Source organism: Wyeomyia smithii, chromosome 2 (assembly GCF_029784165.1).
Source record: "Wyeomyia smithii strain HCP4-BCI-WySm-NY-G18 chromosome 2, ASM2978416v1, whole genome shotgun sequence".
Classification (NCBI taxonomy): domain Eukaryota; kingdom Metazoa; phylum Arthropoda; class Insecta; order Diptera; family Culicidae; genus Wyeomyia; species Wyeomyia smithii.
The window spans coordinates 174801892-174816369 of record NC_073695.1 but is presented as its reverse complement, the minus strand read 5'-3'; the positions used below and the strand labels follow the sequence as shown (position 1 = coordinate 174816369).

Genomic DNA, 14478 nt, shown 5'->3' with positions numbered 1-14478 from the left:
GTACACGCCCTTTAAAAAAATACTTTCGAGTCTGGGAAAATTCTCCATCTGTGAAAAATACTTAGTTTGCTAAGCCAAATACGTGTACGAAATATCATTCGAATCAAAAATGGTGAAATAAATTTTTCCATATTCTCAGGTCATTTGGCGCGATTTCGCTCCATTGCGAATAGTTGCATATGAGCATGACCATTGACCATGGGATTAGTGGATGGGAAGAATTTGCCGTGGGAGCGAAATGTAACTTATGCGTGTTGCTGGGGTTAGTAACGAAAGGCTGAAACCCGAAAGGCTGGAACTCGAAAGGCTGAAAAATATTTAAAAAAAAATTAACGAAAGGCTGAATGCACAAATGGCTGAAACCACAAAAGGCTGAATGAACGAAACACACATGGACACATGGATAGCAAATCTTAAGAAGGTGATAGAGCCCAATTTTCGAGTATTAATTGGTTTGTGCAATGGAAAATTAATTTTCGGCAACATTTGAATCTGTACGCACTTGACTCTTGTACACGTAGATGATTCAGGGCGAGACGGCCGAAGGCCGCGAGTGTGCGCCGGCGACCCACCGTCGGAAGCGCCGGCCACTGCGGGGGGGGCAGCTCCCCGGCAGAAATCACCTCTGTATAGGTTCGTTCGTTTTCCTAGGTCTACTGACTCGTAGGGGTGATCCCCTAGTTTAGTTAAGGACAGCATACATCTCAGACAATCGAGTCGGCCATAGGCCGCGAGTGTTTTTTAGAAATGAACATTGTGGATTTCAGCCTTATGATTTTTCAGCTTTCCGTGATTCAGCCTTTCGTGTTTTCAGCCTTATGTAGCTTTCAGCCTTTTGTGATTTCAGCCTTTCGGATTTCAGCCTTTCGTGTTTCAGCCTTTTGAGCTTCAGCCTTTCCTTATAGACCCGTGTTGCTGAACTTACCCAAAATGATGTTGGAGGATCGATGTACAGGCAGGTGTGGCAAAGTAATATTACAATTCAAGACAGTAGGGACGCGTTGCCAGCATAGGATGCAAAGAGAGCGTGTTTGGGGGATGAGTTTCTATTCAAACTAACGATTTTAGTACTTGGTCTATGCTTTCAGTATGATTTTAGACTAAAGGGTGTCCACGATAAAATTGCCACACACAAAATTGATTCGCGAAATTCGAGTTTTCATCCGATTGCCATCAAATTTTCGGGGATTGAAAAATAACTATTAAACTTCATTTTACCATTTTACTCGTATTTTATTTACAGTCCATACGCAAATGCCCGCACCTTGGCCATAACCCCGGCCATAAGATTATGCACAACCTGTGAATCAACCATTTTTTGCATGTAAACCCATACTTTCTTCAGTTCCTCGACTGTCTTCACTACCTTAGGTTGTTTAAGAAGGTTACTTACCTTTACTTACCGGTCAGCTCCAGGCCGAAGTGTCCCTTACTGTTCGAAGAAGTCGTCTCCATTCAACTCGGTCCATGGCTGCAGCTCGCCAGCCATGTCGTCTGCGGAGGCCCCGCAGGTCGTCTTCCACTTGATCGAGCCACCTGGCTCGCTGCGCGCCCCGTCGCCTTGTTCCAGTCGGGTTGTTATCAAGAACCATGGTGGTTCTCCCAGCAGCTGATGCAACTCATGGTTCATCCGCCTCCGCCATGATCCATCTGCACTCCACCACAGATGGTACGCAACACCTTTCGTTCGAAAACCCCAAGGGCGCGTTGGTCCTCCACGAGCATAGTCCAGGTTTCGTGGCCGTAGAGGACTACCGGTCTGATCAGTGTTTTGTAGATGGTTAACTTCGTGCGGCGGACGATTTTATTCGAGCGGAGTGTCCTCCGGAGTCCAAAGTAGGCACGATTTCCAGCCATAAGGCGTCGACGAATTTCTTTGCTGGTGTCGTTGTCAGCAGTCACCAGTGAGCCCAGGTACACGAACTCGTCTACCACCTTGATTTCATCACCACTAATATGAATTCGTGGCGGGAGGTTGACACTGTCTTCTCTGGAACCTCTTCCTCTCATGTACTTGGTCTTCGATGCGTTTATGGCCAGTCCAATTCGTCCGGCTTCAGCCTTCAGTCTGGTGTACGTCTCCGTCATCTTTTCAAGGGTTCGTGCTACAATATCAATGTCATCGGCGAAGCCAAAGAGTTGAACAGACCTTCTCAAAATCGTGCCACTCGTGTCGATACCAGCCCTACGTATCACACCTTCCAAAGCGATGTTGAATAGCAAGCACGATAATCCATCACCTTGCCGTAACCCTCTTCGAGATTCGAAGGGACTCGAGAGTGTCCCCGAAACTCTAACTACGCACATCACCCGATCCATCGTCGACTTGACCAACCGTGTCAGTTTATCCGGAAAGCCGCAATCGTGCATAATCTGCCATAGCTGGTCTCGAACGATTGTGTCGTATGCCGATTTAAAATCGATGAACAAGTGATGTGTGGGCACGTTATACTCACGGCACTTCTGTAGGACCTGCCGTACCGCGAATATTTGGTCCGTGGTGGCGCCCGTATCCCGCTTGGTATTGCCCCACGAATTCCCTTTCAAACGGTGATAGTCGACGGCACAGAATTTGAGAGAGTACCTTGTAGGCGGCGTTCAGCAACGTGATTGCGCGGTAGTTGCAGCAATCCAACTTGTGGCCTTTTTTGTAGATGGGACACACTGTACCCTCCATCCACTCCTCCGGTACTACCTCCACCTCCCAAATCTTGGCAATAACCCAGTGTAGCGCCTTAGCCAGTGATTCACCACCGTGTTTTAACAGCTTGCTGGGGAGTTGGTCAGCTCCAGCGGCTTTATTGTTTTTCAGCCGGCCGATCTCCTCTCTAACCTCCTGGAGGTCAGGGGCTGGGATTCTGTCGTAATCTTCGCGTACACCGAGATCTACTACCACTCCGTCGTCGTCCTCTGCTACATCGCCATTAAGGTGCTCATCGTAGTACGTTGTGATTTTTGGTGTTGTACGGAATACTTTTTCCTTCATTTCTGGGCTTCCGATTGGTGGTCAATCGTTCCTCGAACCGCTTAATCATTCGCGACACCGTGGAAATCGCGATTTCCAACGTTTTAGCGATGGAACGATGCGAGAGATCCTCGTTCTCGTGATGAATGCGCGAGATTTTATCACGCACGAGCTGTTCTTTCGACTCCATTCCCGCGAGTTTTGATCACAGGACTTTAAAACTTGTAGGATGTAAATAATGCACTATGAACTAAATCCACCCAAATTTTCATTAAATTCTACCCAACGGTTAAAAAGTTAGAGCAATTTCATGGTGTGGCAATTTCATCGTGGACACCCTTTAGATTTACGACTAGAAGCGTATGTCAAGTAGGGTGTGACATAAAATAAATGTTAGCTCCCATGCACTTTTCGTGCTCCTTATGGGTCTCATAACAACTGTGTAACTTTTAAGATCGATCGGTGAAACGCCCGATTTGCGCCCGATTTTTAAAGCTTCCATACGATTTTATATGGGTAAAACCACTTTTTCAAAACTTTTTCTATACAGATGTCCAGTTGGCTTCCAAAAATGTGCATGGGTGCATGGGAGCGAAAAAATAACACCATCGCTTTTTCCCATATAACCGTGTCCCAGTCTAATGTCAAGTCAAGTCAAGACAACTCAAGTCTTTTGGATGCGACGTGAGGCGTTTGAAACGGACGTTTTTGCTCATAACTTCATTCAAACTGTCTTTGATCGAAAAAATATCTGAACTGAATTTAAAACGTTTCATAACTTAGGATATATGCTCTATCACAGATTACATAAATAATTTTTTACATACTCGCATAATTGCCTACTCAAGAAATTCCAAAACACAATACGCCTAAAAAGAAAATCATTACACTTTCCCACGGTAGCCGTAAAATAGGTAAAATACCGACGCTCAACAATAAAGGGCAAGCTATTTTCCAGCAATTAAACCGACCACGCTAATGCCTAAGTCGTTGAATACGCTTTCTTATCTAATATTATTGTCGCAGTACAAAAGGTTGATATACCAAATTGATGCGCTACGATCGTGTCGGTTGCCTAACTGAGGTATTTTGTTTAAAAATGACAATACATGCTTTACCACACGACGAGACCGTTAAAAAAAAACAAGTAGGTTTGTGAGCATTAAGATTTGAAATGAAATATTAATGGTTATTGGATAATTTCAATCGAACCGCACTAAACCCAAATCGAAGAAGACCTTCTGCTGTAGCCTGGTAACCGAAAAAGATGGTAAGGTAAATCTTCATAATGCGCAACCTCTTTCATACGCGACTGTGATATATTATGGGTATTCATGTCGAGCTCGTAAACAAATACCCAGCCGTAAAAATACTCACCTCCATTGACGAGTAATGGAAGATACACAGTTTACGGCTGGGTATTCGTATACGAGCTCGATGTGAAGACCCCTATTATTTCACTGTGCGTGCCTGTAATATATCCGCAGTGAACCTGGAATTGGAGCATGTTACAGAACACAAACGATCGGGGAATAAATAAGGTTCAGAAGCCTAATATGCCGTACCCATAGTTATATGCTGTAGGCCTAGTTATAGCCTATCCTGTGTTCGGTTATATCGATATCCAACAAGCGACGAAAACACATGTTAGATGGAAGATTTGCTAGAGAAGCTCCCTCAGGGCATTACAAAAAAATCTATTTTAATAATACCTAGAAGTGCCAATATCAGGATCGACTTTCAAGATGCTCTACGCATTTTTTGCGGTCAATTTCAATGTATGTTAGCTTTAGTTTTCGGAAAACAATGAGAAGGCGCTAACTGAGTTTTCCTAGATTTTCGTATTATCGATTTTTATTTGTTTTTAACTTTTTTTCGGCTCATTTCTATGAATTTTATAAACTTTTTTTTGTGTTTGAATTGTTTTAGATACTTTGATGTATTCACTTTTATAATGTTTCATCAACATTCGTCCTTGTTTGCTGCTGCTCCTACTGCACCACTATATTTCACGCTGCAACCTAGTCTTACGTCAACTCTCTACTCATGCGAATTGTTCATACAATTAACTTGTTTTTATTACCATTTGTTATATATGCGTGCGTGGGTGTACATTTCCATCTAATTATCATCTCTTTGTTTTCCTCTGTAATGAATTTGTTTCGTTAATGTAGAAATAAATAAAACTTTTTTTGTTTAAATATAAACTTAAAACTCATCTCGCTGTTTTGCAAGTTCGAATTCGCGCTTTGCTCAAATTTCTTTTCTCATATACTCACATTGCAGTGTTCTAGGTCATAGTGTTTATTTTCATTTTATTTGTTTCTGAATTGAAATTTATATGTTATTTCGTTCCGCTTTTCGCATTAATTACTATAATGTTATTTATATACGTAGAATATTTAATCATGACTCAGTAAAGTTAATGCGGGTTACTCTTACCTTCACTCAGGATTTCACTAAATCGAATAAACGAAAAAAGCTGTTTTACGATTTTTCCTATTACCTTAACTTTCCGGCTCTATCTCGGACATTGTAAATTTGCGACAAATAATATAACCATTATATGTTCAAAGTTTTCACGTATTCTCTTTATTTATAAGATTGTTATAATAATTATAATAAGATGAATTACTAATTGTAGTTGTTTGAAACGTTTTTCTGTTTTGTTGCGGTTTTTGTTTAGTATATGTAATGTAGTTCCATTATACAGTATTTTTCCATGTTTCAGCATTTTGTGTTTTGCTTTCCTAATTTTATTAAGCTAATAGTCTTCCGAGTAGATACACTTGTTTTGTTTTTTTTTAATATTTGCTTGCCCATATATGAGTTTTCAATGAACGATTTGCGATTCTTGCATTGTTTTCATTTTGTTTGTTCTCCGGATGCAAGAGTTTCAACACAAAAGAGCGACACAAATTTCCAACTTATTCATGTGCCGTGTAGGCGCAAGGGAAATCAATGCGCTCTTATGTCGGATTCTTAACTAGTAGTAGTCATAGTAGTAATAGTAGTAGTGTATAGCAATAGTTTATTTCATTGTATTTTCTCACCGAATCCCTTTTCCCCGTATCAGCAACTAGCTTTCCACAGTTTTCCAGTTTTTGCATTCTTCTTTAAACTATGTCCCTCCATGGTTTAACACGTGAGAGGACTTGATACAAATTGTGTTCAAGAATATTTTATAGGTATTGCGCATGTACGATAACGTTGCGATTATTCAAAAGATTATATGTTCTTGCAGTATAACGTCTTGTAGTAGGAATGATAATTACTTCTAACCTCTCCCAGATTAAGAATCATTTTTACTGATTCATTTAATGTTATTATACTTTCGGGACAATCAGAAGTAAACCATTTCGTTTCATTTGTCCATTTAGGGATTAGTTTCGTGGCTAAAAAGATGACAATTACAACACGTGTCGAATAATTTAAGTAAGTTTAAGGTTCATTTTTTTCCTCTTTACGTTTATAGTGAAGCTCAGTCAAACCGATACATTTCACTGGTTTCTAATAGCGTGCTCACACCTCAACCGTGTAAGTTTTATTTCCGGTCAAGCTCATACTATTTTCAGAACGATTCCGCGTTTATGCAGTGACAGCCATTTCAAATTTAACCAAACGATTTGTTCTGATGATCTCCATTAACCGATCGAATAAATAGTTTCTAGTTTACTGTTCATGAATAAGTTTTGGTAATGTTTCTGAGATGCTTTTCAGACCAAATTTTCTCTTTTTTTGTTACGCTCTCGATACATATTGCAGAAAAACTTTTCTGTATGACATTAAAACCATCCACCTTGTAGAGATTACTTTTTCTTCGAATCATCCTTGTTCACCTCACCATCCATGATGGGTTTCTCTCCAGCTCCACCGCCGGGCTTTCCTCCAAGGTTTGGATCGTTCATTGCATTGACATGACCACCACCTACCAACCAGACACGATAAGGTGGAGTAAATGTTTAATTTTTTTAATAATTGTTATTTTAGAGATTTTTTTTATAATTTAACTAAATATTATTTTATTTGACGTCAAAGATTTAAATCATGAACTCACCCCGATTTCCACCGTAGTAATGCTTATTTGGGTTACCCATCGCTTGACCCATGTTAGCCTGTTGCTGTTGCTGTGGGCCCGGATTGTGATTCGACCGCATTGGTCGCGGTTGGTGCATTCCCGGAACTGGCGGTTGGGAGTAGTTTGTTGGACGTTGAATTGGTGATGGATAGCGCTGCTGCATACCCCCGCCCTGTACACCTTGCGGTGGAGGGCGACCACCACCACCTGCTCCACCCATTCCAACCGCTTGCTGGTTAGACTGCATCATGTTGCGGCCCGAATTGGGTTGTTGAGACTGTGGTTGCCCCATTTGCTGCTGCTGTTGTTGTTGCGGATGTTGTCCTGGATTACCCTGCTGTTGTGATACTTGTTGCGGATTCGACTGCTGATTTTGCTGCTGCTGCATGAGCTGATTTTGAAGTTCCCACTGCATAACGAAAAATAATGCATTAGAATCTATACTACTGCGACATCAGCTGAGGCTATTGTGGTAAAGAATTACCGTAGTCGTTGCATAGCCCTTGTGATGTGGCGGACTTGCTTGTGGTGGAATCTGTTTCAAATTATTCAACCCATCAGTATTTAATGGACTTTTCAACTGTCGACCATTCTGCAAGAGGTGATAGTGGAAAATGGATTTAGATTTTACTCTACAGAAACAACTGAAATAGTGGTCTATAGGATTCCTTTTCTACCACACAACTCAAAGCGCAGTAAAGAATTCTAATTATATGTAACACTGAGTCACTATTTAGGATAGAACTAATATGTGGGCAAGAACATTGAACAGAACTTGGAAAATTGGTTAAATCTTTGTCAGATAGTTGCTTCTGTAAACCGTTCCTGGTTTAATTACGATCTTACGAAAATCAACTGTGAATTGCAATTATATGGAGCGAAGTCGCAATCGTACGATTGTATAATTAGGGTATCTTCAATAGGGTTTTTAACAACAATCTCGACTTGATTGGAATTCTAATCCAACTCGAACACATTGTTAGAAAGTTAGCCAACTAACAACACAGCTAGCTACAATGTAATAAAAACACATTTGGGGCATTCTATTAGAAAACTGGTAATGGGTTCAAAAAGTTTTTTCATTCATGCATTAAACCAATAAAAAACAGCATGCCGTGCTGAAAACATCAACTCGATCGAGATTTTTTTTGTTCAAATTATGGATTGTTTTTGAGCGATGAATGAAACACAAGTTACAAGATTTTACCTAGGCTACCTACACCGCAATAAAAATACAGTACTGGGATTTCTGACATTTATTGCTTTTACGAGTAATACAAAGCGCTCTTTCAATATTACGAGTAGAATGCCGCTCATCACGCGGTGTTCAAAATCACCCCAAACTCTAGTATTTAAAATCCAAAACATTCAAAATCATCGTAAACTGAACAATAACAAATGGGAATACTGATGGTTATACATTTAGTTTTTAAACAATTGGTAACTCACGGGGTCTTGCATGTGCGATTGGGGCTGATTGTTTTTCATGTATGCCGCAGCCGCCGCTGCTGCTGCCGATTGTGGATTGTTCGTTGGTCCTCCACGGTACTGCTGTGCGATGGCAGCATTGGCTGCTAGTAGAGGCGAACTGAGGAACTGCGATGCACCTGCATAGTTTGGCAGCTGCTGTTGCGGTGGTGCACTGGATGGATTTTGTCCGCCATGACCACCAAATATACTGGTTGCTGCAGCCTGAATTCCATAGTTCTGAGTAGCCCCAGCACCGCCAAAAAATGCACTCTGCCCGCCAGCGGAGTTAGAGTAGAAACTGTTATTCTGCATGGGCGGAGCCGGCGGGAACATGCTCATGTACTGTTGCCCATATGGTTGTCCGACAGAACCGCTCTTTGAGCCTATTGCACCGATTTGTTGGGACGAAGGTTTCACCGATGACGACATTAGGGAATTTGTGCTGGACGAAATTAGCATTGTACTCGGGTTGTTTAGTTGTTGCGAGGGCGATGGATTATACGGTGATTGGACGGCACCGCCCATTCGAAATTGGGAAGTGAGACTTTGATACATATCGGGTGTTGGAGCGGTTTGCAGATTTGGTGGTGTAGTCATATAAGCATTATATGGAGCTGTACCGGTTGTGCCATAGTGGCCAGGATATTGGGAGAACTGTGTACGACCTGCTGCCTCGATTTGGAATGCATTATAAAGGCCAGTTTGAGAAGGCATGGCAGATGAATTGTAAATCACGGCAGGTGGCGAAGGAATGGCAGACATGCCGTATTGAGACGGTTGATAATATGTTTGCGGTGCAGATGGAATTGTACCCTGCTGCATCGGAGGCGGTGAAAGACCCAGTCCCGTAGATTGGTGCATATTTTGCTGTGTGGGTTTAACTTTGCACACTTGGGCATTGTTAGCCAACACATCCGCTGCATGCTTCATACTTAAATTCGCTGTTTGATGTTGGATGCTTCCTCCTTGTCCGACCGCAGCATGTTGTTGAGTGTTGTATCCCGTATCGACATCACCACCAGCTCCGGTTCCACCAATTACAACTCCCTCACCGCCACCTGGTTTACCAAAGTGCTGCTCAATTGAAGGCTGCTCCTGGCCAAAAGATCCGGTATATGATTGACCAGTAGCCGCGGCCAACGTATGCGCCGGCAGACTGTGAGTTAAATTTCCGTGTGACTGTTGGAACTGATGTAGCTGCTGCTGATGTTGGGAAGAAACGGCAGCAAAATTGGCCGCCAGATGAACTGCCGCTGCTGCTGCGCTTGTGGGATCTTCAGCGGTGTGTTCCGCAACAGATGGCATTTCCCATACTTTCTTTACACTAGCAATCTTCATGTTTAGTTCGGCGGTCGAAGGAGAAATCATGTTCTGTGCCTTGGACAGACAAAGACCTGGAGTTTTCTGCTTGGTTTCTATTAGCTGCGAAATGTCGGCTTCAAAGGAAAACGGTTTAATTTCCTTTTCGTAGTCTGCATCAGATGGCTTCTGGAAGGACATTCCTTGGAGAGCACTTGTGATTGCATCGGCCTGAGAGCTTGGCTGTCCTTGCTGCATCGTCTGTTGCATCAAAGACCCTTGCGCGTGTTGTTGCTGTTGTTGTTGAACAGCCGGCGACTGTGAGGGTGGACCGTTCGCTGATTGGGGTCTTTGTGGTTGTTCCACCAACATCTCTTGCATTGCTCCTGTAGCATTTTGCATACCAGCGGATCCTTTGAACACTTCTTCTTGTGAAGGATGTCGAGCCTGATGTTCGGGTTTGCTCATTTGAACAATTGCTTGCTGCTGTTGCTGCATTGCTCCTAATGGTCCCGTAGGCCCTCCAGAAAGTTGCCGCTTCATTTGAGCACTTACTGGTGTCTGTTGTGGGGATGGTTGAGGGACTTGATGAGCTTGTTGATGCTGCGCGTGATGATGTTGCTGGACTACAGTAACTGATGTTGCTGCGGCTGTCGAAGATTTGTAGTTTGTGTTTTCAAAGATAATCGTATTCACGGGAGGAGTTGCACCATCCAATAAAGGCTTACTAGTATCAGTCTTGGAAGTGGTTATGCTCATTGTACCTATTTTATCTGACAACTGTTGAGGCTGCTGTAAAGTTACTGTACCCACAGCGGATTCTTGATCGTTTGCTTCTCCTCCACTATGTGATCCATCCTGGAAGTTGGTGTCTCGCTGACGTTCTTTTTGTTTAACCAATCGCGGTAGAAGATTGGGTGAACGAACGTTGTTTGTTTGATTGCGAAGATCTTGATTCGGTTTGGGCTGGACTCCCACAACTACGGCCGTAGCAGACTTTTGCATTGTAGATGTTACTTGACCACTAACAGTCGTAGCAACAGGTTTTACCGGTGCAGCCACTTTTCCCGTCGGCAGGGTTGAATTTTGCTGAGGACCTTTCGAGACATGACTTTGTTGCGTCTGTTTGGTACGATGAGGTCCGCCTTTCAGGCTATCTTTTCCTGCATCATCCATGTCGTGAATTTCGTTTTCGGTCTTAGACTTCTCTTTGATTTTTTCATCGTGAGATTCGCATTTACTGTCGTTTCTAAGTTTTTTGTCCGTAACCTTAAGTTTATCCTGATCTGAGAGTGTTTCTTCAGCTGGTTTACCAGGTGGTTTCATATTACCGGATGGACTTCGCTGTGGAAGCGAACCAGTTGGCTTTTGCCCTCCTGCTGGTTTGTTTGTTAATCCAGCACTCAGTGCGGCCTGTTTCTGTTTTACCCGATCATCAGCGATCACTTGCTCAGAGGATTTAGTATCCTTGGCCGATACTTGATGCTTGGCATCTCCTTTTTCCTCGTTACTTCCGAAGGGGCTTTTTGAGCTAGGTGGACCATAACCGTCAATTTTCTTACCCACTGTTGTCTTGCGGAAACCTGGGCCTCCCATGGAGGAACCCATTCCTCCCCTTCCTCGACGAGACGGTTCACCACGAGGTGCGAACCCTTCCTTTGCATTATGACCTTGACCACCTAACGAACCTCCGTGTCTGTAGTGGCTACCTCCTTCTTTGCGATCATATTTACCCTCTTTTCTATACTCGTCCTCCCCATCCTCCGAGTAATCGGACTCACTCCAGTAATCTTGATTATAATTTCGTCCATGTCCACCCATTCTAGACCCTCCACCACCGCCTCTGCGTCCCCAGCTACTTCCACCACGATGATATCCTCCACTACCACCACCGTAACCAGCTCTGGAATGACCACCACCTCGAGAATCGTGTCTTCCTGCGCCTCGCGAATGCAGAGTTTTCTTTGCTCCATATTTACTATCGTCTGAATCCTTTCCACTAGTGGCACTTCCCTGTGAAATATTCATTTTACCATTATCCAACTCCAATCCACGCCCTCCGGCGCTTTCGTTTTTTGTTCCTTCAGAACCTGAAGCATCTTTTTTGTCTTCTATTGAAGGCGAGTTAGACTCGTGAGCTTTTGTGATTATACCATCATCAGCAACTTCGACAGAATCTTCCCAAGCCTTAGATAATGACTTTTGATCATTTGTTTTTGCGTCTTCGCTTCTATCTTTATTTGGCTTCTCGCACAGAACAGGTGAAGATTCTTTGATACGCTGAAGAATTTGCTTAGGCTCACCCTCGGACATCACTGATGATTCGGAAGTGCGACGATTCTCTAACGGTTGTTGTTGTTGGTGAAATTGTTGCAACTGATTCTCTTTGGCTAAAGCAGCTGCCGCTTCCGCCTGTCTTCGATCTTCCTTCTCTGCTTCGCTTTCCCACGATCCAATAGATTCCTTCACGGTAGCATGATGTTGTTCTGAATGGCGATTATCATCACTTGAAACGCTGGTCTTTCGCTGAGACGTATCCGAAACACTCCGTACCAACTGCGGGGTCGTTCTACCTCCACTTAATTTGCTCGATGATTCTCTTCCACTGCTACTGAATCGATCATCTTCTTCCGAGTCGATGCGACGCTTCATGATTTCTCTTGGGACCATTTCTCGTTCGCGATCTCGATCTCTATCGCGGTCACGATCATCGGAACGATCATGTCTCATGTCCCGTCGCGGACCATCATCTATTGGACCTCCTCGCCTTTGCGATCCAGCAGCCTGATTTTTGCCATAACTTTGTTGACTATGAATGAATCGAGGATCATACTGCTGTGCGAACGGAACACTTTTACCGTCACTCTGCTGTTGCTGGGTTTGAGAAGATCCCGTTGACCCTTGGTTGGCAGTGCTTCTGCTGTTAGGCTGATCTCTAGCAATAAATCCTGTACTTCCCTGCAAACTATTGCCTGAAGGATTTCGCTCCAATTTGCGCTTTTGGAATCGAGGCGGTAGATTTGATTGGAAAGTTTTGGAAAATGCCGGCATATCACCCCATTCTCCCGTCCGTTCCACAACCCGTTCACGATTCTGATCGGTTCTTTCACGGTCGTACCGTTCATGTCTACCGTACTCGTAACGATCCCATTCACGATCTCTGGTTTCCTTCGGATCAGCTTTATCTCGATCTACGCGACTGCCTGAACTAGTGCGATCTTTACTTTCAGTTGGTTCATTGTAACCACCGATAGACGGTTCGCGATCTTCTTCTTCTTTTGCCGATAGCAAAGTACTCGTCGTTTCCTCAGTCTTCTTCCGATTTAATTTCTGTTCCAGCTCTTGTAGCTTCCTTGCAGCAGCTTGTTTGCGTTCCATTTCACGCCGCTGATCTTCTTCACGTCGTTGTTTAAGCCTTTCTTTTGCCTCTGCATCAAGTCCTCCACGTCCTCCTCCCACATGGCCATTCTGCTGCGGCAGAGGGCGTGTAGATGGCTGATCTCGTTCTTTTTCGTATCGTTCATGATCCGCTCGTTCTTGGTCTAACCTCTCCTGTTCTCTTTCCACTTCACGGCTCCAGGCCATTCGCTTATCATCTTCGTGCTGCGGAGGTTGCTGAGGCTGTTGCTGTTGCGACTGCTGCGGTTGCTGTTGTGGTTGCTGCTGTTGGTGCGATTGTTGCTGTGGCGGCTGTTGTTGCGATACGTGACTCTTTTCAAGTTTAACTGGCGCTATCGGTGGCGTTTCTTTCGGTGGACTTGGTTCTGATTCATCATCCGAAAACTGTAACTTTTGATTATAATCGATTTCATCGTCTTTTGCCCATCCCTCATCCTTGGAAATTGCCTCAATACGCTGCAGCTCTTCATCACGAATGATCGGCCTTTGAACAACAATGTCCGGATCCATGTAAGAAGAAACCTGTTGCGGACGAGAATCGTCGTGTTGTTGATGCTGCTGCTGCTGTTGTTGTTGTTGCTGTTGCTGCTGCTGTTGCTGCTGACGATTGGCAAGTCGCGGTGGTTGCGTTTGATTACGACGTCCTCCAGAATATGAGTCCCGATATCTACCACCCGATTGTGTGGGCGAATAACTGGAGCCATGGGATTGATGATGATTTGTCGATGGAAGAACAAAGCTTGGCAACATACTGTTGTATGGGCTGTTGTTGTTCCGGCCACCACCGCCACCTCCTCCGCCCCCATCTCTGTTTCCACCACCATCGCCGCCAGCATCTCTGCCACCACGTCCCACATCCTCGTTTAGACCAGGTGGAGGGGTCACTGAGTTTCCACCTGCGCCTCCGCTGCCACGATACATGAACGGTGGCATTAGCGCTCGAAACTGCGGCGGGAGTGGGGCCGGGGGCTGCTGTTGTTGTTGCTGGTGGCCCAGGACCTGTTGGCTGCTGCTTGGCCCGTTCATACCGCCTCCGTTGTTTCCGCCTCCACTGCCTTGCTGTTGCTGCTGCATCCAACTGGCTGCATCCGTCTGTGGCCTCAAACTGACCTGTGGACCATCCATATAGGGAGTCGTCAACCGACCGTCGTTGCCTCCATCGTAGTGGTGGTGCTGTTGCTGCTGCTTGCTGCTCGGACCATACTGACCAGTGCCATCCAGGGAGGGGAACTCGTTCTAAAACAGAGAAAGAAACATATCGTTTAGT

The 14478-nt window shown here is 44.2% G+C and overlaps 1 protein-coding gene across 5 annotated transcripts in view; it reads right to left on the bottom strand.

Annotated features, from left to right (window-relative positions):
• Positions 1-4787: 4787 nt before the first annotated feature.
• LOC129721143 (neurogenic protein mastermind) overlaps positions 4788-14478 on the bottom strand; it is a 31646-nt gene continuing 21955 nt past the window's right edge. For 4 of the 5 annotated variants that reach the window (XM_055673337.1, XM_055673339.1, XM_055673341.1 and 1 more), the window contains 4 exons: positions 8493-14447; positions 7528-7635; positions 7023-7452; positions 4788-6893 (listed from right to left, as the gene is read on the bottom strand). In XM_055673337.1, coding sequence (XP_055529312.1) covers positions 6775-6893; positions 7023-7452; positions 7528-7635; positions 8493-14447 — 6612 coding nt within the window. In that variant the 3' untranslated portion in view covers positions 4788-6774. The remainder of the gene's footprint in view (positions 6894-7022; positions 7453-7527; positions 7636-8492; positions 14448-14478) is intronic. The other variant, XM_055673342.1, reaches the window with a different exon arrangement.